Raw genomic sequence first — 25,330 nt, 5'->3', positions numbered from 1 at the left:
ACTAAAGCCTATAATTAAAATCTAACTTGAAACTCAAGTCTGACCCCTGTTTATACATGATGATATTCATTACTACTACAGCTTAACTTCCCAAGAAATGGTCAAACCTTTTTTTTAAAAAAAAAAACAAAAAAAAAAAACCAACCAACCACCAAACCTCTGTATCTCATCTGTGCATTTATATTTGCACATCATGGTACAACCAACTATCCCAGGAAGAGGGAGGCGGGGTGGGGGGCTCTGTGCATGTGGAGTACTCAAACACATACATAGCAGTCCTGTGACAAAATATCTCAGCAAATCCTAATAAAGCCCCATGTGATTAGGCCTTTGTTAAAGCAGCGCTTTGATCCCAGCCCTGATAATATTTCTAACCATGCTGTGAGAAACCAGAGTTTTGCAGGTGCCACGTTTTATGGTATCAAAATGTATGACTCACTATTTCTCAATAGCTAAAGCACTCTAGTTGCTTTAAATAAGGGAAACACACTAGAAAATGAAACTGAACCACTGTAAGGATATGCAGGCTTATCACGCATTTAGGCAGAGCAAATATGAATTACCCTTTAACAGGGAAGGCAATTAAAATGTGATTCTTAATCCAGAAAACCATCTAAAGCCACATTACCCTCTAACCAGTGATTCAGAGTTCACACTGAAGTACGGCGAACCCTGGTTAATAATCTCTTTACAGGAGTTGAGAAAAACAGGTGCTACAGGAAATAACATTGACTCAGCGAGCATCATACTTCCTCCTTAGTCACATCTGAATGAAGGACTAAACACGCCAGGCACGACTGTTTCAGCTATACCTTCCGAGTACTGGAACTGGGCTACCTCTGCCTCGGTACGTATAGCCAGCAAGCCTGGGAAGAGAAGGGCAGCGTGCGCAGAGTAACGTGCCTCCTGCCGCCAGCCCCGTCCATCCCTTCAGAGCACAGACACACCAGCCAGCAATTCAGCACACCACACTTCAAAAGAGGCGGAGGCTGCCAGCTGGAGGAGGACAGGATCCTTAAATATTAAATCGTTTCTGAAACAGATAGATTAGTAAATAATTTGAAAGAGCTGTTTCAATTGTAGCTGGCCACACTATTCATTTGCTTGCTTCTGTGCGGTATTTTCCTCCCTTTAACGTACAGATTAATGCTGTGAGACTGGCACATTATCTATTAGCCAGAAGATGCAAGATGGAAGCTAAAATTGCAAGATTTCAGAGAATTCAAACAGTTTGGCTTGAGACATCACCATCTGAATCATGAGACTTCACTCATCTTACTAACAGCTGTCTAAAATGTCAATCTTAAATCTCATCACAGTTGAGTCACAATATGCAAAAAAAAAATATAAAATTTCATCTATTGGAAATATACCAAAAAAAATTCTGAAGTTCCATTTGCTTGACAGTATGTGTACTCAGGTAAGAGCTACCACTGAAATACAACTTTGCTCTGCAATAAACAAGACAACTAAAGTGAGTTTAAATCTGAAGAAAGAGAAAATAAAGAGGTAGAATATAATACATCAGAAGAGATGGTCACGGGCTTTATCCTGCAATATTTGACTAGGAAAACTGTCTCACTGAGCTACTCCACCAGTCTGAAAAAGGAGCTACATCTGTGGCTAGTACATATGAAAGAAGACCTGTGCCTTCTATTTCCTGTACAGAGGCTTTTAGAAGAAGCTGCAAGTGTTCAAAAGAATTAATACATCAAGACTACCAAATAATTTCAATTTTTTTTCACTGAAGGACTTGTTAATATTGGTTTTTCTCCCCTAACAAAGCCCCTGGGGACAGTAGGTTGTTGCTGCAGGGAAACAAAACCCCTTCGCTCTATGCCAGCAATGTGTAGACCTTTAAATCACAAACCTGTCCCCAGCGATGGGGGCAAGACAAACAACGTTCACTATGGAGTTCCACAGTTGTGTCGACACAGCTATCTACCTACACCAACAGAAAAGTGACTGACAAAAGCAGAGCTGCCCCATTTGCAAGAACAGGCAAACTATTCAGAAGTATTGTGTTTCACAGAAGCATTATACAGACCAGATAAAACAGCACTACTTCTCACACAGCAGTGAACTGCGGGTAATTAAAAGTGCTAGGAAGCCATTAGTCTCATGCAGCACCTGGCTACCATACTATATTAATCTGTAATTTCAGCCTACACCAGTCAGTGGTGTTCTGCATGGTGCATTACATCAAGTCGCCAAGAAAGTCATTATAGTTTCAGATCTCTATCTCCCTCTGAAAAGAAGTATTTGCAGTGTCAGCTTTCAATTAATTTCCCAGCTGATGACCACCAGCTGCACGCTGTGCTGTAGAAACTACAGGCAATGACTAAAGCACAACACCAGCCTATAAGCAAAATGTTCTCCTGTACACTTAATAACATACTGCATTTAATTTAAAACTGCAAGAGAAAAAAGAACCCCCAATATTTTAAATGCACAGCCTCATTTCCTCATTCACTAGAACTGGAAAAAGCCCCACACATGCAGCCCATCTAATACCAAAAAAGAAAGGTAAGAGAATCTTGCTTTACCAATTACTTCCCTACAGGTTAAAAAAAACACCACCAAAAAACAAAACCCAAACAAAAAAACAAGCAAACCACAAAAACGCACCACCACAAAACCAGCTCTATGAATACGGATCTATTTAGACAATCTTCAAAAATTCAATACACAGTTTTCCCTGGCTCCAAAGGAACGCTGGGACAGTAGCACTGCACCCATTCAAGAACTTTAAGCTGGTGATAGAATTTATTTTCCCCCTCAGTCAAGGATCAAGGAAGCTCTGCCTTTGTAAAGGGAAAAGGCATTTTCTTTAAAAGCAGCCACCTCGCAAAGAAAACAAAGTAAGTTCAAGACTTTATTTAAGCAAACCTATTTAATATGATATAAAGAAGGAAAAATGGTACCGTCAAAAACAGCACACTTGTCATACTGATATGCTTCCTATTTTTGCAGTAAGGGAAGAGCTGTTTTTAAAAAATGTAAATGCTCTTCAATTTAATGATGCTTTGGAGTCATCTGTGGAAGGAGATCTTCAGCTTGTCTTTATACATAACAACATATTGCTCTGAATACATTACTAATGATTAAAAGAAGTCATTAAACTGAGTTAATTCTACTGTCAAAACAATCAGCATGCATTCCAACACCCAAACTTCATGTGCATCCTACTAAATGCTGCCAACAAACATACTTATTCTATAAAACTGCCTCTTGTCTACACAGAATTATGGTGTTAAACCAATAAACTTGTTACCCCCAAACCCACCCTAAAACCTTATTTAAATGAAAGGGACACAGCAGTGTAATATTAACCAAGATTTCCCCCTTTTTTTCTCCCTTATTGTCTAAAGCTTACATTTTAATAAAAGTTAATATAAACTTAGATCCCATCCCTTCCTAGGACAATTCACAGAAGCAGCACTTGTAGAACAGGGATATACAGCTTTATCCATACGCTGTTATGGATACAGTTCTATAAGGCTTTAGAAGAAATCTGTCCTGCTCGTATTGCTAGAACTTACACAATGACAGTGCTTATGCCCTTCTTCCTCCCCCTGAAGTCTGTTCTTTGTCAGCAGACATTTCAATTGACCAGTGCACACAAAGGACAGCACTTTTCCTTTTCCTCATTCTTCTCCTGAATGAATAATGCCCACAGATTATTTCTCTTAACAGATACGCACCTTCCTCTTGCATCTATCAGGGAGGAAACACAAAAGCATGGAAATAATTTTGAGATCAGAGGACAAAGGAATTCTGTTCCTTCCAAGAAGGCAGCTTTGCAAGCCAGATCAGCATCCTTTGGCATTACTTGTTAAGTTCAGCATATTTGCCATTTCCATCATTCTTCAGTAGTTCACCGCACCAGCAGCGAGCCTTACTTTTTCCTCCATCATCTTCCCCTCAAGCACAGGAGATCACAGCTATACAGTCCATTAAGTGTTCAAAGACGCAAACCCCTCTAGATATTAATTCAATTCCATTTCTCACAGTCACCGACTCAGCCATGCGTAGTGCAATCCTGACGTCTGACCTCGCAGCCTCCTGTGAGCTGAATCCATACTTGCCGTTTTCCCATCCCTACGCAGCCATTGGGCACCGCGACTGACAGGCAGGGAGGCGAGCGTGCCAGCGGCGAGCTGCTCCGTACCCTGCCAAGTACCATCTGCGAAGCTATTTCTAGTCCTGCCAGCTCGTCGGGTTTCAGCACACAAACCCCACATCTGAAAAAGGTTATTGCTAACTTTCTCTCGTCACAGCTCTCATTTGTGTTCACGATCACTTAAGATTGACAAATCCATGCAAGTTTCAGGCAACAGTTAATTCGTTCCTGTAAAGTCTGCCTGGATTGATATTTAAAGGGAATTCACCTTTCGCTGAGTTCATAAGCAGGTACAGCAACACCCTTTTGAGAACAAGGCAGCACAGCCTCCATTTCTTGTTGGGAAAGGGATGTTTGTAGTTAAGTCTAAGCCAGGAAAATCTAAGCTTTGTGACAATCTAAATATTAGATATATAGTTACAGGAATCAGTATGTTCACCAATCAGAAATCGGTTCACCAAGTCCTGCTGCAGCGCATCTTCACATCAATAAGTCAACCAAATGCTTGACAAGTCGAGCCCACCAAGCACAAAAAACAAGGAAGCAGACTAATATACATGTCAGGATAAAATTTTCTAAGGGTTTTTTCTTTGGGGGAAGAATTATGCTACAGCTTTTTCTTTGGTTTTTTTTTTTTTAATTATTCTTTTCAGAATGTTTGTAGGCTGTTTTAAGGAGCTGCAATGCACTGGAGGAATAGTTTAAAAGCAAGTCTTACAATAAATAAAAATCTAGATGTCATAAGCAGTAGAGTAGAAAATAAAATATGATGAAAGCTGAAGGAGTAAGTGGGATTGTTGAGCTAACGACTGCTGTTATAAAGAGGACGTAACAAAACCAAGAGACTTGTGATTAGGAAGGCAGGAAAGCACTAGCATTCTTGACTAAGAGTCAGCTCTAGACACGGAAGGAAAATTTCTGCTCACACAGTTTCAGTTACCTGAGCCCATGAATTTTCTTCTGGGTTTAGGGTCTTGTAAGGGTTCACACAACCACCCTTCCCATGCCCCAGGGCAGAATAACCCCCAGTCTTGCAAGCCTTTCTTCTTCCCTTCGAAAAAAGCGATGGACGACGTGGTTGTAACAAGCTATATAGAATACATGCTGGAAAAACCTTCTTTCGGGCATTTTTTTTTTGCCTCTAACAGCTCCACAGCAAGAAAAAGTACAAGTGCACCCAGTTTTTTTCAGCACTGGTTCCCTACGCAAGGTCTTTTATCCACAGCAGAATTAGTATGTTTTGTTCGCCTTTACTCCTAATTTCAGGTAGAAAGAACATGCCATGGACAGATTAGCTCCTGATTCCCACAAAACTACCCCTCAGTCCAGGACACACATCCATGAAAACCTTGTAGATGCACAGCCCAGCAGTCACACTTAACTTGGGTTTCAACCTACTAAGGAACTTCTCAGAAAGAATTCTCTCTGCTTAATGTGGGGAGCACTATAAGATCATCCCTCATCTCAACACAACAACTCCATGAACACTTCCCTGCTCCAAAATTCTTAAATATTCAGATAATTTTGGTCTTCAGTGGGTCTGTCAACTGTAATACATTTCTTAGTAACTCCGTTCCATTTCAGGAAGAAAACAACAAAAAATTCCCGTGAGTGTGCAGTTACTAAAGGGATTTTTCATACAGCAAGGAAGTTACCTTTAGGTAGGTATACATTCTCACACTGTATGACTTCTGTCAAGCTACCCAAATACACGACCCTCCATAGAGGAATATGGGCTGCCTTTATTTATGCGCCAATTCCTACTCCATTTTCAAAATGGGATGTTAGGTAAAAATCAAGGTTTAAGAAACTCAGAAGCATGTTCTCCTTCTTGGAACTGTAAAGTACCTCTATCTACTAAAAACTAGCTTCAGACGTCCAAATTAAAAAAGACTGAGTGTAAACACTTACTGAACCTCTATCTAGACGTTATAGTTTCTACTCTCAGAGCAGAATGGAGCAGACAACAATGCAGAAGAGCTGTCCGTAAAAACTCAAGTTCTGAGCTTAACTGCTTCACCTTGGAAGTGCTTTGTGTTTTAATAAAAAAATCAGGGTCTCATCAAGTTTTACATGATGCCAAAGTCCACCACAAAAAACATATGACTATATTTGGAAAAGGTCATTTGTGTGCTGGAGAATTTCAAGAGGATTTAGTGTGTGCTTTTGCACAGAAAGTCACTAAACTTTCTTTCTCAGCAGTGTTCACAAGCTCCCAAAAACCCAACAAAAACAACTGGTTAAGATCACTCACTATACCTTAGATACCTTACAGAAGATTGGCAGACTGATATTTTTGAAAGCCATTACTGAGTGCAGCCCATTTTTCTAGATTCCAAGATCATCTCTTCCCGGCCCATCTCAGTTTCTTCTGAGGGTTTTATATCCTGGTGCCAACAAAAGCTAGATGAAGAGGAGATCTTGATCTGCCAATACCAGTTTGCAATTAAAAGCGAGCATGTTTGCAGTTAAAGCAAATGATGCACATTCATCCATTCATTTGCACCCATGGCAAAAGCAGGCCTAAATTATTTTCATGTCATACATGGCGTAGGCCTGGCCCATGCTCTAAAATGTTCAACTGCAGAAATCCAAATTTCATGAAGAAAAATAAAGCCCATCCTGCAGCAGAAAACAGATTATACATTCTGATATCAATCCAGAGATGAGAAAAGGACTCTTCTGGGGATGCTTCGTGTACTTACAAAATGCTGAGGCAAGTGGCAGTTCCATTCACAACTCATGAATGCATCCTCCCAGCATGCAAAAATAATATTAGGGAAAAAAAATCTCAGCATTCAGCATCTGCACCATAACTTGTCATCTCTAGAAAATTTTTCAAAGTTGTTGAAGCTTTTGAAAGACTCAAGAGGTTCAAGAATGAAGACAACAGAATCACACCACAGCCACATTTTGTTCATTAATGCAGTAGGGCAGGCAAGAGTTTTAACACTATCAACAGAAAGAACAAACAAGGGATTATCAAATGGGCCTAAACCAGAAGCAAATTTTGAAAGTTAAATCCTGGACAATTGTTAAGAAAGAGGCAAATTTAAGCCACAGATTTTTCACAACTCCAGAGAAAGCACTTAGCACAACAGAATTAAGGTTTCCCAACAAGTATGAGAGCATTACAGAGAAGTTACATGTGGGAAGCTAGTAATCAGTTAAAAATAAAATAGAAAATACAGATCAGCAATATCTAATAATGAAAATATGAATTCAGAGACCATTGACTTGAACCTAAGCTAACATTTAGTCAACATATGGTTTCTGAAAGTTTTGTTCCATCTTGTTCAGGTACTTAAATAAAAAGAATCTCAAAGATTTTTTGTAATGGCTTGGACCAACAAGACTGTATCATTAATTAGCCAGCTTTAATACCATATAATTTCATCCTGTCAGGCTCTTTAAGTTTATACCAAGGATCACTTCCATTATATTTTTGATCCTTATTTTCTGAATGTCTCCAGAGTTTTCTGTTACATTGCCCATCTCAGAACAAGTAAGAAAAAGGAAGAGAAAAAAACAGTGCAAGTCGCCAGAGGCTTAAAAAATTGGAAACTTGCCAGACCAGAAAGAAAAAGATATCATGTTAACCTGTGCAACTGTTTAATACATACACCCCCTTAGACAGTTTTGCCACACGTCCTTTGCCTCACACAGGCGGCACAGTGAAGGGAGCCAAGTCCCATGGCTATCCTTGCTGCCACAAAATCCTTACGTGCAGAGGGACAGCTCACAGTCCTAGATTATATTTTCTATGAGTCTAGAAAATTATCTAAGCTATTTTAAGAATGTTAAGGCTAGAGGATTAAACACTCCAAAGCACCAAGAAGTGACAAGCTAAGCATCCATCTTAAACATTACTCCCTTGTTGAGATTTATTCTAAAGTTCTTACTTCACCATTACACTTCTCAAACCCCAGGCAGTTTTTTTTCTTATTTTGTACAAGGCATATTTTTGAAGTGCAAGACAAATAAGACTGCAGTACTCAAACCTTTTAACAAAGCAGTTCTGTTCAAGTTGTATCATTAAAACATATGTCTCCAAAAGCAGTCTGAGGGGAAAAAATGCATTTTTTGCACAGATTTTAATTTGTCTGGAGAAAAAGTGTCAATGAAGTCAGAAATGATAGTAGTATGTCTATATTCAGCCACCCAAAATCCAATTATTTTGTTCAGGCTTTTGAATAAAGTACACCATTTTCCAATAACTGAATTCTCTGAAGTAATCAAGTATCTCAACGGAACAAGGTAACAAAATATTTCTCCTTAATTTATTCCTTACTCTGTTATGACCTCAAACATTTCCAAAACAAGCTTACATTATTTGGTGGGGAAAAAAAATATCAGATGTTAGCTTGATTACTATATCCCTATCATACATACTAAAAGCTTCCATAAAACACTGGCTGTTCAACATCTTAATGGAAACACAAATTGTGTTTTGTCAGAAATATGTCCAACTTAGAAGGCATAAAATCTATGCCTATAAATAATTGCAGCTGATGCGTAAACCTTGAATTCAGACCGTACCAAATGATCAACAGCAACCCTTCTGAAAGGCATAGGCCATAGACTTCCTTGAGTTAACTCCTATCTGCATCTAATAATCTTTTCCTAAAGCTGCACAGCTTTTTACTTAATTTTTTTTTCCCAAAATAGATAATCCACAACAGACCACATACATTAAGACATGTACACTGCTCCTCTGGACTGGATTTCCCCAGCTTCAGCTTCCAGCTACGACATGTTATTACAAATCTACCTACTGACTACAGCTCATCATCACAATGCCGTTTCTGCGAGGATCTGATTCAGATGTCATTACTGAACCTTTGAGTTTCCCCGTCTCAAAAAATACCTAGTAACTTCTGTGTCTCAGAACCCCTCTAATCAATATCTTCCCAGAACTGCTGATACCAGACTTCCAATAACTCCACTATACATCCAACAGCTCCATTAGTCCTTTTGACCAGACTGAGGTCTTGCAGACTTCGGTTCAGTTGACTACCCATTGAGTCCGTATTCTTTACGGTGCCAATACCGCTGATGATCGTGAGTTGATACAATCTACAAAAATGGCCTACATTCTTTTTTCCTATACGTTTAAGTTCAGTATTTAGTCATATGAAGAATGCACAGTTATTTCCACCCAGTTTATCAAACCGCTCTGATCACATGACTTCTTTTCATTATTTAGGGCTCCCCATCATGGGTCATCTGCATCAATATCAGTTTTAGGTTTTATTCCAGATCACCAGTCATGGGAGGTAGCACGGGATCAGAGATGAACTCCATGAACCGGACTCAGCAATGAATCACCCGTTTACAATCACACTCCGAGACCTGACAGCGAACAGTCCTCAACTTGCATACAATGTCCTATTATACCTATATTGTTCATTTGCTGATACTGCGCCACATTTCAATCCTAAATAAGAAACACAGCTCAACCACTTACCAGACACCGTCATCTTAATAAAAACGTCAACTGTACAAAGCTATATTCGATAAGCCTATACTAACCGGCAGCACCAGCCACCCTCCTTGGTTTCATGTTAACCATTCCATTATTTGCTTCACAGACAGGCCTATAATTATGTGGGTCTCCCTGTGAGCCTTTTAATTACTGGTGCATTCTTTTTTCCTGCCCTTTTGGATGTCTCACAATTATCCAAGATTTAATGACAGAAAAATAACCCAAAATCTTAATTGTCCATAGAATACTTTGGGCAATGCTTGAGTCCAATTTATCTGAACCTATGAAATAAAAATGTGAATTAAGTTGCTGTTACTGAATGTGCTCCTTAGCTCTTTCCCTATCATCTTGGGACTGTGAAAGCTTAAATCGTGAACATTTTTAGCTAGCTATCAGAGATGTTTTAGTTATATTTAGTACTTCTAAAAGGGCAATGTACTTGGAAGATACACATTTATCTGGATGCTTATATATATTTCCAGCAACATGCTTTTTCACATACATTTGTTAGGTGACTAACTGCTTTGCTTAGTTCATTTTTGAGCACTATATGCTGGGAAGACACTAATTAACTTCATTATGTTTTCAAATCAAGACGCATTTTAAAAACATTCTTACAGTGAGGGATGCAGGCAACAGCAAGATCTGACACACAGCTTTACAAAGAAAGTACTAGAGCGCGTCACTTGCATGCAAGCAACTAAACTATCAGTTATCGCCATGAACAAGTTGCACGTATTTTAAGTATGCTACTTCACAGAGTACCAACAACTAAAAAATGATGAAGAGAAGTAACTCCCAGCAAGCACCCCAAGAAAATGCATATATTTAGTCACTCAACTGGTGTCTTGATATACACGCGAAGCATTTAGGTTTTTTTAAAAAGACTAAAATCCCACCCACAGCAAAACAAATCTAAGCATGGATTAGGGAAGCTGACAAATCAGTTAGGTTAGAAAATATATTTTAAAGGATTTAGTGTCTCTTTCAAGAACTACAAAATTTATGACAGGACTTGCCACAACCAGATACAGTAGCCTTTAGAATGGACTTTTTATTATGGTTTTTGAGATGCAATAGATGGTACATAGCACCTACCTTGAATGTTTACAAAGTTTACGAGGTCTATTATGCAATTTCCGATCCCAATTCTCTGGATCACTGGAGTTACTATCATAAGGATGAGGCCGTCCTGCCATTCCACTGCCAGCTTCCTCACACTACTGCTCTGAAAAGCATACATGCAGCACTCACAACCTACATTAAGAGAGTAGTGTTTACCTTTAAATGCCACACACAAAAAAAATTACAGACATGCAGAATTCTGTGTTGTTAGGCTTTGTTTTTTTAAATAAAGATTGCAGAAAGCAAGATATACAGAAGCACAACTTCTAAATTGCCTGATAATAACATTCTATATGTTTTGCTGATACTTGCACTGAAGATTTTGTTATAAGAAATACAGTTCTGTAAGTGTTGGCAGACAACTTCAATTTTGCCACAATTAATTTCACTGTGTCCAAACAGAGAAGTCACTGGTCATAAAACACAAGGCAAACACATCATAATTTTCTTTTAAATGTGTGGTTAATGCAAAGAATGATCCCAACTGTAGAAGAGAGACCAAGTTTTATAATTTGAATGGCTGCCCAAGAGGAAAACAGGAATAAGATTAACAAATAGCAATCCTTAGAAACACTCAATGTAGTCCAGTTTCACTGACTTTTGCAGAAAAGTCACAAAAATTTAATAGAAAACCAGACATTATAAGCCTACCCTTCCTTGACTGGGCTCCAGTATTATGCTCAACTCACCAGAATTCACTCATAGATAAAACAACTTTGTGACTGTCAATGAAGACAGCCAATCTTCAATGACTGGTGTTCAAGTCATACCTATAAGTGACACTTGTGTCAAGACTTGAGTTATATAGTTCCAAATGATCTGATTACAAAAATGAAAAAGTAGCCACAAGTGAAGAGCTGATGATTGTACAGCATCTGGAAAAAAGAAATTAAATTACAGACAGATAAGCCTACTATGTTTCTCTGAAGTTTTAAGCTAAATATTTCAGAAACATTGTATGTCCAGCCCACACCCCTTTATTGCAATCAATGAAACTGATTCTTTTTTTTTAAGTGAGTCCCAAAGGAATTGCAACTTCTTTGAAACAAGGTAGCTTCTCAAATAAAACGTCCCTCTAATCGTGGAAAATAAAAGAGCCCTTCTGACAAATTTGATTCTTTTAGCTAAATCCAAACTCAAATTTTTATTGCAATAGAACAGTAGAGAACAAGCTTCTTAAAAATGTCAGTTGTATATGACTTTTTCCTTCATGTTCAGTTCTAACAAAGAAAACAGATTTTATACCAAGTATACAATCTCCACCACAGGGTTATGGTTCCCTCCCCCCCCCCGCCATTACAGCTTCTATAATTAAAAACACTTGGATTGGAAGACTCATATGGTCAGGTGTCCATATAGAGTCTGGAAAGGAAAAAACATTTTATTTACAATTATAGAAAATACTCAACTTTCTCATTAAAAAAAAAAAAAAAAAAAAAAAAAAAAAAAAAGCAAAAAGCTCTGATAAGCATTTCATTGTGTATTACCTGGAAATTCAGGTTATCAAAACACAGTCAACACGTGACAATACTACACAAACACAGAAGGTTATAGGATTTACACACATTTATCAGGTGTGTTTAGATCCATAACATGGAGAAACCTACAACCTATTTCAGAATGGAAAAAGTATTATTAAGTAGGAAGGGGGAAGGAAGGCTGGTTTATAAATCCAGTCACAAGTTACTTGGCCAGCTGTCATTCAGAACTTAGGTGCAACATGATGTAACATTTTCATACACAAGCAATACAAAAATAAAGGCACCTTGTATCCTGAATTGAAACAATTTGCGTTCGCTAGATGGAGTCACTCGAGCAAGGTATACAGTGAGTCTTCCTACTCACATTAACAGTGTTGGTTAGAAAAAGAAGTGAAGACCAGCATTATCCTAGCAGAACACCACAACTCCCATTCTGGAATCACTCCCTGCTACCGATTGCCACAGGAGCACAGGGCCCTGCTCCGACAAGCACCACAGTGATGGGCTCATTTAGCACCACCCGTTTCTTTTCAAGTTTTCGTTTTTCTCTCTTCTCTTTAAAGCCAGCTAATAGACTTATAAACACCTCATCCTCTCAGGTATGGACCAAAGCAGGTGCCTTATCAGAAACCAGTTGTCATCCAGCAGCTAGTTCTTACTAATTTCACTGAAGCAAGATGTCAATATTTGAATTTCACACTGAAAAGACATGTAAAAGCAGCTGTTTTCATGAGAACTGCAGCTGAAAGGAAAACTTCAAATCACTTTCTTAAATTCTCTCACTTTTTCTGCCTCCTCCCCATCTTTCATTTAATGAAAGCAATAGATTCAACAGGAGGATATAGGTTCACAAGGAAAAAGATGGTTTTAAGTAGGATCAGTTCCTCAATCTGCTTTGCTATACAGCTACACGCTTAAGCCAAAGGACACAGAAGAAGAGAAACAAATGGGACTGCTCCTCGCGAACATCAGTGTTCCCTTTTCCCAACTTAAAGCATATGAAGAACCCCAGCAGTGTCACCGATCAAGTACCTGACTGGCACACAACTCGGAACTAGAACACAGTTAAAAGATAAACAATCTGAAATCATCCAAAGCCACATCTTTGTGGAATTTCTAATACAGTTAAAGCATGTCACACTATGAGCTTGTGAACAAGAAACAGTCTTCCCTCCATCCTTCACTCAGCAGGATCTTAACAAATAACACTTCTATCAGAAACAATTTGCTGTAACACAGCTGGGTTTTTTTCTTGACCATTGTTGATAGCATTTGTGTGGATTATAAGCAAACGCATTTATCAGTTTTTATTTCAAGTTTTAACAAACCTGTAAGACAATAAATAAGGAAACTTTTTTTATGCTTTTCTCTATTGAAACTAGAAATTTTTCAATTAACAAATGCCATATAAATTCTGTAAACTAACTAACTAGTCCTCCTGATAAATTTTTGAACACCAACAAATCCACTTTTCCCTGCAACAGAAAAGAATGTTTCAACTGTGGTTCAAATGTTTGGTTTTGGGGTTTTTTTGTTAGTTTTGGGTTGGGTTTTTTCAATTCACATCGTGGGCCACAAAGAAAATATTTTTTGCTGAACATTCTGGTCTTGCATGCAAAACAAAAAACCAGCAAGAGTACATCGCCACAAGTACTATTCAATGCCTCCCATGAAATCAAGAAACTGATCTGAAATGTTTGTAAAGGCAAAAAGGCACTGGGAGTACATGAAATAAAATTTTAAAAAAATAATCAAATCCAAATATCCTTTGTAGATCACAAAACACTATCATATTGGCCAAACTGATTGCCATTCTGATTAGCTAATAAGCAATTCTCTAGGCTTAAAGAATGATTTCTTACCCCTCTGCAGAAAGCTAATACTCTGGAGAATTATTACACAGAATAACTGTGTAAAATAGGTAAATCAGGAAGTAGACTAACTTTCAAAGCTGTCAACACAGACAGCTAGAACACTTCAATTTGCTAACATCAACTTGAAGCCAGAATCCTCACTCATTTCTCAAAGTTGTAGACTACTGGAACACAAAGGAATTGTAAAGACAGACACTCAGTGGGTCTGTGGAAGCTAATAGTTTATGCGGTAGAGCCACCCTAGGCATTGCAAAATACAGTAATTAATGTGTTTACACCACTACTTGAAGAGCTCATGAAAGGATGTATCATACACTAACTTGTGATAGCTGTAGAATATATTATTATATTAATAACACTTAAAGCATATTCAGTTTTGTGCCATGACAAAATAAAATGCACCAAAGATGCACAGCAGATTAAGCAAGATTTAGGCAATATCAGATGCTGGAAAGAAGCGGACATACATTTTTGTGAGATGCAGGACTTTCACTTTTCAAGGTACTGCAAGTGAGCAGGGGGAAAGTGTGCTTTGGAAGTCTTTCAGGAAAGAAGTAAAGCTAATCTCAACTAATTATCAGTACACTTCAAGACAGCCAGCCACACTACATTTATTGAGAAAACTTGTAAGGCAGCAAAGCTTTGGGGTCTTACTGAAGAACACTATTAAAATAGCCTGAAGTTTTGAGACAGAGACCCAGGATGTCATCTTCCGGACGCCAGCTCATCAGATGGAACAAAGAACCGATTGCCCCAGCTGTCAGTATAGAGGACAACATTCAGATAACTAACATGTAATACTTCAGGCAGCTACTCAGCTTTACACCTTGGTCAGAAGCATTTCCTAAAGTAGGACAGGTTTCAGAAGCTCATCTGCTCTAACCTGCTCCATCAATGAAATACACCATAAGGGCGAACCAGGATGATCTGGAAGATCCAGTAGACATGTAACCAGCTAGGACAAAACCTGGCATCAGTTGTGACACTGAAACTCCCAAGATTCAGATTATGTAGACTTCCTGTAAGGGGTGACAGTCTGCTGTTTGCTGCTTCTAGTCATCAAAGCACAAGAGCAGCAATAACAAAAACTAACCTACAAGTAGGATTTACAGGGAATGCAAGCACAGTGACATTACATCCTAATTAAGAAATACAGTTCAAAGCACACATGCTTATAGTGCAGACACCACATATAATGGAGATCCATACCTGCCAAGTGAGTTTCTTGCAAACTAGTGCAGACATCAGCCATATAAAGTAGATTTTATAAATTATCATCATCAAAATGTTATCAAACCAACACTGATCAAAGCATAGCTAAGAGACATCCTCTGCGATAGTTTCAAGATTAACATAGCAGGTCAGGATTTAAGTGTCTCTTGATGAATAAGAAGGAAAAAAAATAATAATTGAGCAGTCATGGGATGCTGATGATATTCCTATTTCTATAGCACCATGAGCAACAGACAGCCTGTGACTATCTTGTCAGCTTTAACTTTGTAATTCCTAAAAGGAACGCGACTATAAAACACCTATCTGATATCGGAAGCCTAAAAAGCAAGAGGCAGATGATTCCCAATGCCTCCTCTGTATTAAGATTCATTGTGTAAACACAACCTAGGTAAACCTGTAAAAAGCGCAGTGGATTTAGCAACTTCTCCCACACAAAAGCAAAATTGTGCTTATCACTGCAGGAAAAAGGCACAAACCCTAACTTCTTGCCACTACTACTAGCCCTATCACCTGTGGCCCACCAATACAAAAACAGAAGGCAGACACGACAGAGGGCTTGGTAACACTCGGCATCAGTAACAAAATGAATAGCGTGAAACAATTTATCAGTTACATTTCTTGAAACAAGGAAGGTCTACACCCATGGTGGTACCCAGCAGTGACAATACATCTCAAATGAACAAGAAAATCCCAAATGATTTTTCAGATCTTAAATGAATTCTAAATTAGCTTTTGATTCCATATGTGTTTTAAAGATACATACTTTTATTGATAAACAACAGCCAGGCCAAGATTTAAGCAACAGTGCTAAAGGAAAGCTGTGCTGAAAGAAATTAGCATATGAGGGTTTGGTTTTTGCATATGCACACAGGACAAAACAGCCCCAGCCTCAAGCATACAACCTACAAAAGCATACAGTTTATAACAAAGTGACAGCAAAATCAGTGGTGACTATACTTGTGACTAATTTAATAAGCAGTGTCATCCACACATCAGCTGTTCACCATTTTCAAACGCAATTGCACCTAAAAGGAAAACTGGGATTCAAGAACGAATTTAATGTGCAATACGAGAGCTGCTTTAACTTGTCTTCCTCAACACCCAGTTTCCCTGGCATTAACACACTGGGCAAAAGCATAAATACAAACATGTGCTGAAAAAACTTGTAAGAACAGTCTTAAACATCGGTAGACGGCAATGATGATCATAGGCAGCATGTAATAGACTATGAGTTTTTGAGACAGAAACGGTACAAATCAAGAGATAATATGCAAAGGCTTTTGGCAGAAGATTTGTGCATCTTAACAGAAAAAAATTATCTCTGATGCTTTGCAAGAAAGAGACCTAGTCAAAGACAAATCCACACTGACAGACCTGCAAAACAAATACAATGGAACAATCTGCCTTAACTACAGAGAAATGGTTAAAAAAAAAAAAAAAAAAGAAAAGAAAAATCAGCCAGTTCCTTTTGACTGTACTTGTTTTCAAGCTATAGGAATTCAAGGTAACCGACACAAGATGATGCAGTGACAATTTATTTTTTTTTTTCAGTTCAGATAAAAGAAAATAAGTGTGAGCTATCAAGTCACGAACTGTGATTAATGTGAAGTTGATAATTCATGTTTCTGGATCATCTAATTCAATAGCAATTGCAGAGAGAAAGAGAGGGTCTTCCAGGAAAAGGATCACCAAAGCTGAAGCAACAACAGAAATAAGTACTCTTTAAATGAATCATTACACATGATTCATGAAGGAAAAAGGCAAACAAAAAGAAGAACAGAGATGACAGTCAAAAGGCTACCAAGGAGCCAGGTATTAATCATGTACTCGAATTCGTAAGAGGCAGCCATGAGTAAAGAACAAAAAGATAGAATGTTCAACCACTTCTTTGGGCAAAGAAGGCAGACAACCCACAGACACAAACCTGGAAAAGGTCTTATGATGGAGCTGGATCCAAATTCTGAAAGAGAGGAGTTCTGAAGTGACACATTCGATGGGATCAGAGATAAGAAGGAAAGAGATGCAGAAGCAATAGCTAGAAACAAAAGTGAATTTAAAGAAAAAAAAAAAAAAGGTAATGATAGGCAACTGCAACAAATAATTGTGCTATGACAGATCTGTCATACAAGCAACTGGTATTTTCTGCAAATAAAAGACAGTTACGTGAAAAAAAGTTTTATAAAGACATCGAACTCATTATGAAGACAGCTTGAGTAGGCAAATCGATGCTTAAGGATTATGTAAAATAAGGATGCTCAGGAATCAGACGATCGCTACCAAGCAGCCCTCAGCAGTAACAGTGCGTCTGTACTGCCCAGGCAGCAACTGCAGGTTTTACCAACAAACATTATACGATTAAGACTGGTAAATTAAGCAGTGTTCAGCCTGCTCGTGACACCGCACGTCCCAGCGGTACCGCGGCACAGCCCTCGGCCGAAGGCGCCCCTGCCATGCCCTGAAAGCGCAGAGGCTCCAGCACAGGGCCGGGGAAAGCCGGGGCAGGCCGGAGGGCAGGTGCCACGCTCGGGCGGCCGGCTGGGGCACTCCGAGCCGCCTGCGGGCGGCTACAGCACCGCGCCGCTCCCTCACGGGCCGGGGCCGGCAGAGCCACGGACGGGCGGGCCTCCCGCCAGCCCCGAGGGGGCCCAGCGCCGGGCCGGAGTGGCACGTCGCCCGCCCCCTCCGCCACAGCAGCAACGGCCCCGGGCGCGGGGGAAGCGGCCCGGCGGCGCCGGGCACACAGCTCCCGGCCAGCGCTGTGCCGCGCAGCCCCCCCCCCCGCGCAGCCCCCCCCCCCGCGCAGCCCCCCCACCGCGCAGCGCCCGCCCGCCACTCACCGCCCGGCCGGGCCACCGCCTCCCGCCGCCACCGGCCGCTGCGCCCAGGCCCGGCAGCCGCCGCCGCCGCCAGGTCTCGCGAGAGCTGTCCGGCGCTCAGAGGAGAAGTAGGCGGTGGCGCCCAGGTCTCACGAGACTTGAGGAGCAGGGGGCGGGGCGAGGCGACGCCGTTGCTAGGGGCGGGCCGGCGCTGTGAGGCGGCGGGCGCTGCGGTGTCTGTGGGGCGGCGGCGGGCCGAGCCCGGGGCTGCCCGAGGGGCCGCTACCTCTCCCTCTCCGGGGCCCGTACCGCGATTCCGCCGGGCGCCGCAGCAGGGTGTGCGGCCGAACAAGCGGGGCCCCGCCGAATGTGGAGGCTGCCGGCCCGCGGGCCGGTGAGGCGGTGGCGGTGAGGCGGTGCCGGAGAGCGAGCGCCGCCCGCCGGCGGGAAGAGCCGCTTCTCGTCTCCCGCCTGCGGCCGCGGGAAGGCGGTGAGGAGAGATGAGGCAGGTGAGCCACGCTTTCCCCTGCAGCGATGCACGGGGGGGCGGTAACTGGGCGGCTGCCGTTGTGCCGGGGCTCGTCGGTGCCTGCACACGGGTGTCGTGAGGAGCCACCGTTACTGGTTCTGCACGGCGGCACGTACCGAGCACCCGGACCTCACTCCAACCCCGTGGTACTCTGGCACCATCGTCTGTCTGTCCCTGCCTGGCACAGAAAAAAATAAAACCAAAGGAGGCTATAATGCAGTTCAGCTAGACGAGCTGACATCTCTTTTGTCTCAGCCTTCATCCTAAAACCCGTTCCTGACTTACATTACAACTATAATTTTTAGGCCTGTCCAGCCCTATAGGTTACATAGAGTCTGTGTAACCTTGCAGCCTATCTAGAAATACAATTAGCAGATGTGGCTTTCATTCCATAATACCCTAGCAGAATTATCATGTCCCACACTGTAAGCAACTTCAGTGTACTGAAGTGCCACAGTTGTTGAGGTGACACTAAGGCCTTTGCACTCCTCGCAGAGGCAGAATAAACCAATACCAAGACCCAACTGTATTCATATCTAAAGACAACATTTGTCTCTTTTTTTCTAAGATATTCTCTATAGCATCATTATTAAATACAGGCAGAGCTTGACTTCTGTATCAGGTGAAAGGACTGTAGGACTCTAGACAATAAGTATATGGAAGCAAATTTGAATTGGCAGACAGTTTGGGAGGAGGAATAGAAGGAGCAAATCTCTGCCCAAACCTTTGAATGTTTATCTGTTCTCCCTTGTGCACTGTGGGGAGCCAGTCGGGTTGCACAGTGGATATTTTGGGGCAGCCCGACTGTGAAGATCAACCACCATGTATGGGGTCTTCTCAGAGTCTCATAAAATGTCATTTCTAAGCCACTCTTGGGCCAAACCTCCCAGGGAAAACACGCAGGTAAGAGGCAACATGAATTGATATCCTGCTGGTGAGTGTATTCACCTTGAGCAGGGGTTATGATTTAACCTCTGGTGCAGGAAACCGACAAATTTACTGGCAGGTTTCAGAGACTGGAACTGTACAGCAAATGCCTCTTGTGTGCTTCTTCTATATCTTACAGAGCATCTTACTCTTTCAGGGGCACCTAAGCATTAAACTGCAGATTAAGTGAATGTACACCTCTGTACTTGCCCGATGCATTAGCAGATCTGACTGCTTCAGGCAGGAAATATTAGACAAGTTATACACCTTATGTACAGCAAGGAGAGGAGGGAAAGAGGGGCAAGAGAGCAAAGATTTTTGCCTTTGCTATACCAAAGTGCCCCATAAAAGACAGAAGCTTTGCTACAATATACAGCAAAACATGAATCTGTTAAATTAATTGTCTTTTCCATCCTTTAACAATAGCCACAGAGATAAACTACACAGTTCTAGAAATCCACCCGTAGAACAGGGATGGCCGAGCAACTTGCACAAAAGCTGTTAGAATGTGCTAACTAGGGGAGGAGTCAGATGTTACCTGCCGTTTAACAGTGAGCTGAGCAATATTAAACAGCAGTATTATTTACAGCAGAAAAACTGAGAAGCAGCTAAGAAAGCCAAATCACTAGCAGCTAAATCACCAGCAGTAGGTTTTACCTACAGATCTTACAATTTATCTAGTTTTTATTAGAGTCCTTGTGATTTTGGCTTTGTTAATTTTTTATGGATTTGGGTTTCTTTCACATGCGACTGTTTTACTTCCCATAAGGGTGGATATTGATATTAGTGCTTTTTGTTTCAATGAGTCATGAGTGAAAGATACAATTATATTTCATTTCACTAAAAATTTTATAAAAACCAGGTGTGTACAGTAGATACCCATCTGCACAGGTTAAGTCTTCGAGGACACAGGTCTTGGCAAAAAGCCCACGTCAGATCATAAAGCAAGGTTTTCTGCCTTGAAAGGAAGTATGTGCATAGAAACCACATTCCTCAGGGAGGACAGAGGCCTTCAAGAGGAAGACTTCCAAAGACCCTATCTTTGGAAGGCTGATCCTGTGGATGTGAAGAGATGTGGACCTAATACTTTTCTAACTGAATCTCACTATAACAGGGGACATAGGAAGTTACATGAATCTGGCAGTCACGTGCATATCTGAGTGTTGTGAAGTGCAGGCTCACTTAGTATTTACCTTGTTTATATGCAAGTACACACCCCGGCATAGACTTAAGGCACGTTCCAGTGCATGCGTGGGAAAACAACACAAGCATCCCCAAGAGTCATGCCACTGTCTCCTTCAATGACCATTGGCTGGAGATGAGATTTTGGCTCATACTAGCTAAAAACTCCACATTCATCCATGTGCAAGCTCAATTTTCCACTTTTTTTTTTTTTCTTAGAAAGATAGATGGGCAATACCATTTATCTCTCTGTACTGTTAATTCGTCATATCTTTATCATGCCTCTTTTTATTTATTTATTTTCTGACTGCTGTTGTTACCATTTATTATCATATGTAGGTGTTTCAGTGGCCCTATTATTTTTCACCATCATTTTCCTAGTCCTCTTCATGTATGAAAGCAAGATGACCAAAATTACACATTAGTCCAGGTGAAGATGAATCTTAGCAATGTATCATGGTATTAAAGTATTTTTTGTAACATCCTCTGCCCCACGCTGAATATTTTTCTCTTTTGACTGCTGCTACACTGATCAGAAGTTTGAGCTGAAAAGCCATAACAAGTCTGTTTTCTAGATAACTGCCATTAGTAAGTATTAGAATTCAAATTAGTTCTTTTTTCTAATGGGCATTAGCTAGCACTAATTCACCTGCCACTGTGCTGGTTTTAGTCTTTCTGAAGAGTCATACTGTATGTGGGCAAAGCAAACATGACTTCAGCCATAAATGAGACAATGCTAAGCATAGTTTGGCTGTGGCCATGTTTCTAGCTAAATGATGGTCAGTGGTGCATCACCTCTCCAAACCTGAAGCCCTTTATAAGCAACAAGTATTTTTTGAAATGTACAGAAAGTTTAAATATTTGTGTAAGCATCTTTCATCTACTGGGTAGCTGAAGTTTAGGAAGAACAAGTTGTTTAGATAATAATATTATTTGTTTAGATCAAAATGAAACAGTTTCTGAGTTTGGCATTTGAAGATTATATAGTTTCTGCATGTGTCATTATTGTAAGGGTACATAAATAGCTTTTGCTAGGTAAACACCTTTTGTTTAACAATCAATATCATTTTGTGCACAGGAAACACCAAAGGAAAAATTGCTTTCATGATTTTTGTATTTATATTGATGTAATACTTAAAAATCTTGCCCCAAATGCTGAATTGTACAGGTCAGCCAGTTGTTATGCTTTAAAAGAATGTCCAAGAGCTTTTGGTCCACTTTATTTAGTAATACATAAGTGAGACATAGTTAAAAAATGCAATTTTATTTAAATTAGCACAGAGGTCTGTTAAAAGAATAAATAGAAAGTGCACTTTAAGGCCTTGATTCTACAAATAGACAAGTGGCATGGAACCCCTGCCTGTGTGTGGGGTGCACCGATGTGCACAGACATACTACCTGCTTGCAGCATCAGAGCCTTTACATTACTGAAAGTATAGCCAAGATCATGAACTACAGTTCACTAGTTACAAGTACCTTTCTAGCCTTCAGCAGATTGCGTTTATATTTGCAATGATTTATAAGTTTTTTGCTAGGTTCCCCAAAGTAAGCTAGACATCAAACAAACAAATAAGAAGTGATACGGGAGCATACATAGAGACACTTTGGCTTAGAGCAGCAATTCATCTAGATTTGAGCTCAAATAATGGCAAATTTGAAGGCAACCACCATTATTCCTACTGAGAAAACTTTCTTATTAGTCAGAAATGATTGAGGGTTTTAAGCACATATGTGCATATACCATTCATAATAATTTTAATTTGCTGCTTTTTAAAATTATTGTTATCATAATTCTTTTTTTTCCCCATCTATTATGTCTGATTCTTTTTGAGTCCTGCTTAGACTTTAAATGTATTACAGCTAATAGTTCCTCTCCCAGGTTGATTTCTGCATGTTCTAATTTTGAGGATCTGAAAGTGAGATCCCAATTCTACAAAAAAGTGCATGTGAAAAAGAGTAATTTTATTTATGAGAGCCACTGCTCTCACAAATAAAAAATACTTACACATGAAGCCTAACACAACATACAGAAATTCAGAGATAGACAGTTTACAGAGAAAATGAGGGACAAAAAATACATATTGCAAGATTTTTGTTTCAGTTATAATTGTCTTGTATAGAATCATTTCCCAGTGTTATAGTTAGGGCCCTGTTTTGATAAGTGCTACCATCTCTGCTCCCAATGTTTCTGCAGTTGATTATAGGTTATCATCTATTGGAGGAGGGGAAGGTAATTAAATCTTCCCTTCATTTCAGTATTTTGCAAAATTTCATTTTTCTATTTCATACGGTTGTGGGTTTTTTTATTTTATCCTATTGTACTTTAAGATTAAGCTTTGCCTTTAATTTTTTGTCTTTTTTTTTTTGCCTTTCATTTTTTGATTGCACTTTCTAATCCTAAATTACTATCATGCAGCTTTTGCTATGTAATTAATGTTCACCTGATTTTAGGCCTTCTTCTGAAAATAAATGTGGATTTAAGTTTACATATTTTCATTAGTACAAAGTTGAACAAAATTTAGCCCTAGGCAAAATGGTGCCTTACTCTGGAGACAAATTCTATTGCATTTAGTCATTTTTAGTTAACAGTGCAAGCAGAACTAGTGATTACTACAACTGCTGTCTATGTAAAAGTAGTAGAACTGGTCTTAAATGATTTTTCAACTTTCTTACTGTTTTGGTTTTTTTTTTATGCTGGAAATTTCTAAGATACTTTAGCTGTTTAAAAGTTAATCAGCAGAAATTAGCAGCAATGGCCACAGGTGGACTGTAAATGCATTTTATCATTTATTATTTGGTTGTGAAGTGTCTAACTCAATAGGACTACTACAATCTTGCAATCTTGAGTGCAGCCTTTAATCCTTATTGCAGTTTGAATAAATAATAATAAAATGCCCTAATTGATCAATGATATACAGACACATGCTTACTTGGACAGACACAATGCTCTGTTTTTTTCACTATGGCTTTGTTTTAAAGAGTACATCCATGTAAGCTTTGCCCAGATCGATGGATTTCTTCTGCATTGCTGCCTGCAAATGCTCAGGGAGCAGCCTCCGACTTCTTATCTCACCCAGGACAATATCATCCTTGTTTCGAGGCCTCTGGGTCCTAGCATCCTCAAGGGCGCTGTGCACATCCTGCAGTTTCATCTGAAGCCAGTCCTGTCTCTCCACCGTGTGTCGATGCTCTCCAAGATTATGCATTAATTGCATCTCACTCACTGATCTTTTCCTGCATGAAAGAAAAGCAAAGAAAGAGACAAATAATGGCCCTTCTTGAATTCTAGATCTTCACTCAGAAACCCAGATTTGGGAACTTTCGTGAGGTATCACAATACAGAGCTGCAGAGCATAACTTTCTAATCTGTAAGGGATAGAATGACATACGGAGAAGAGATGGAGGTTGGATGGTGATTTTTATTAATAATGGATATGTTAGTGAGAAGGCATGAAAAATGGGTAGTCCAGTTTTATAACTGTATTGTTTGATTATATATTCATCATTTATTTTGGCTTTTGTAGATGAACTTGGGGCTTATATGATAATAGGAAATTTATTAATAGAACTATAGTATTTATGCAGTGGTAATTTTCCGTGAACACTAGAGCCAAGGAAGCATGATTTCCTGTGGATTTGTGTCTCAATGCTGATTGATGTTATCTGAGTTCCAGCTAGATTCTCGCATGGTAAAAAAGATGTTATCCTGTGTAGACCCCCCGCTAAGCGTCTAATAAGAGATGCAGTTTACCCAATGATATTCCTAAGAACACTTACCTGATTTTTCATCCTCTACTCAGCTGCCTATTTTCCAAAAATGTGTAAGAACACAGAGTATTTGAGATCTCTACAGCTGTATCTAGAGGACAGAATTTGGCCAGCTTGGCCAAAGTCTTCAAAAGCAGAGACAGAAAAACTCTCATACACATAACTTAGGTACAGACAAACCAGTCATATTCTCAAGAACAGCTAAAGTCATCCTCCAAACTTTGGAAGTGTATAAAAATGTACTTACATCATCGGTCTTCCATCAGAGTTTGTAAAAAAGCATATGGCATATAAAATGATTGCAGTCCTGGCCAGATTTTTTATAGAGGTCATTTTGTCTATAAAGATAGAAATGAATACAGGCATAAATCTGTATTTCAAGTAATTTCTGTTAATTCCAAAGAAAATTAGTTTAGAAAAAAGTTGAAGACAGACATCAGAAAAGTGATTTTGAAAAATTTTGAGTTTGTGAAATGGATTAGAGCAAGGAATGCAAATGAAGGATTTAGTTCTAATACTAATTTTGTGAGCAACTTAATGTTACTTCACAGGCAAGTCTACAGACTTTTGTCAGCCTTAGTTGCCCTGCATCATCATCACTGTATAGGTGCCCATCTGTTGGATAATTGGGAGAAAAGCACCATGTTCTTCCATCATTATTATTATCATTATTATTATTATTGTCATCATCATCTACTTTATATGCTCCAAGTATGTTGAAATACTTTTATATAGCTATGCAAGCTGACAGTTTTGTTCTTTTATCTACTTCTTTTGTATATCCTTT

At 39.7% G+C, this 25,330-nt stretch overlaps 2 protein-coding genes across 7 annotated transcripts in view; both read right to left on the bottom strand.

Annotated features, from left to right (window-relative positions):
* The window catches only part of BTBD10 (BTB domain containing 10), a 29,851-nt gene extending 11,601 nt beyond the window's left edge, over positions 1-18,250 (bottom strand). Inside the window, exons 1-3 of one of the 6 annotated variants that reach the window (XM_056353424.1) lie at positions 18,159-18,202; positions 11,423-11,608; positions 10,707-10,865 (exon numbers count right to left, since the gene is read on the bottom strand). In XM_056353424.1, coding sequence (XP_056209399.1) covers positions 10,707-10,807 — 101 coding nt within the window. In that variant the 5' untranslated portion in view covers positions 10,808-10,865; positions 11,423-11,608; positions 18,159-18,202. Of the gene's footprint in view, positions 1-3,704; positions 4,077-10,706; positions 10,977-11,422; positions 11,609-18,158 lie in introns of those variants that run through there. The other 5 variants (XM_056353425.1, XM_056353426.1, XM_056353427.1 and 2 more) reach the window with 5 other exon arrangements.
* Positions 18,251-23,735: 5,485 nt separating this feature from the next.
* On the bottom strand, positions 23,736-24,876 carry PTH (parathyroid hormone). The gene is made up of 2 exons (XM_056353175.1): positions 24,791-24,876; positions 23,736-24,009 (listed from the first exon to the last, which is right to left on the bottom strand). The coding sequence occupies exons 1-2, from the start codon at positions 24,874-24,876 to the stop codon at positions 23,736-23,738; spliced, it is 360 nt and encodes a 119-aa protein (XP_056209150.1).
* Between the last annotated feature and the right edge of the window lie 454 nt (positions 24,877-25,330).

Source organism: Falco biarmicus, chromosome 10 (assembly GCF_023638135.1).
Source record: "Falco biarmicus isolate bFalBia1 chromosome 10, bFalBia1.pri, whole genome shotgun sequence".
Taxonomy (NCBI): Eukaryota; Metazoa; Chordata; class Aves; order Falconiformes; family Falconidae; genus Falco; species Falco biarmicus.
The sequence above is the reverse complement of the archived record's forward strand: the minus strand, read 5'-3'. Positions and strand labels throughout refer to the sequence as shown.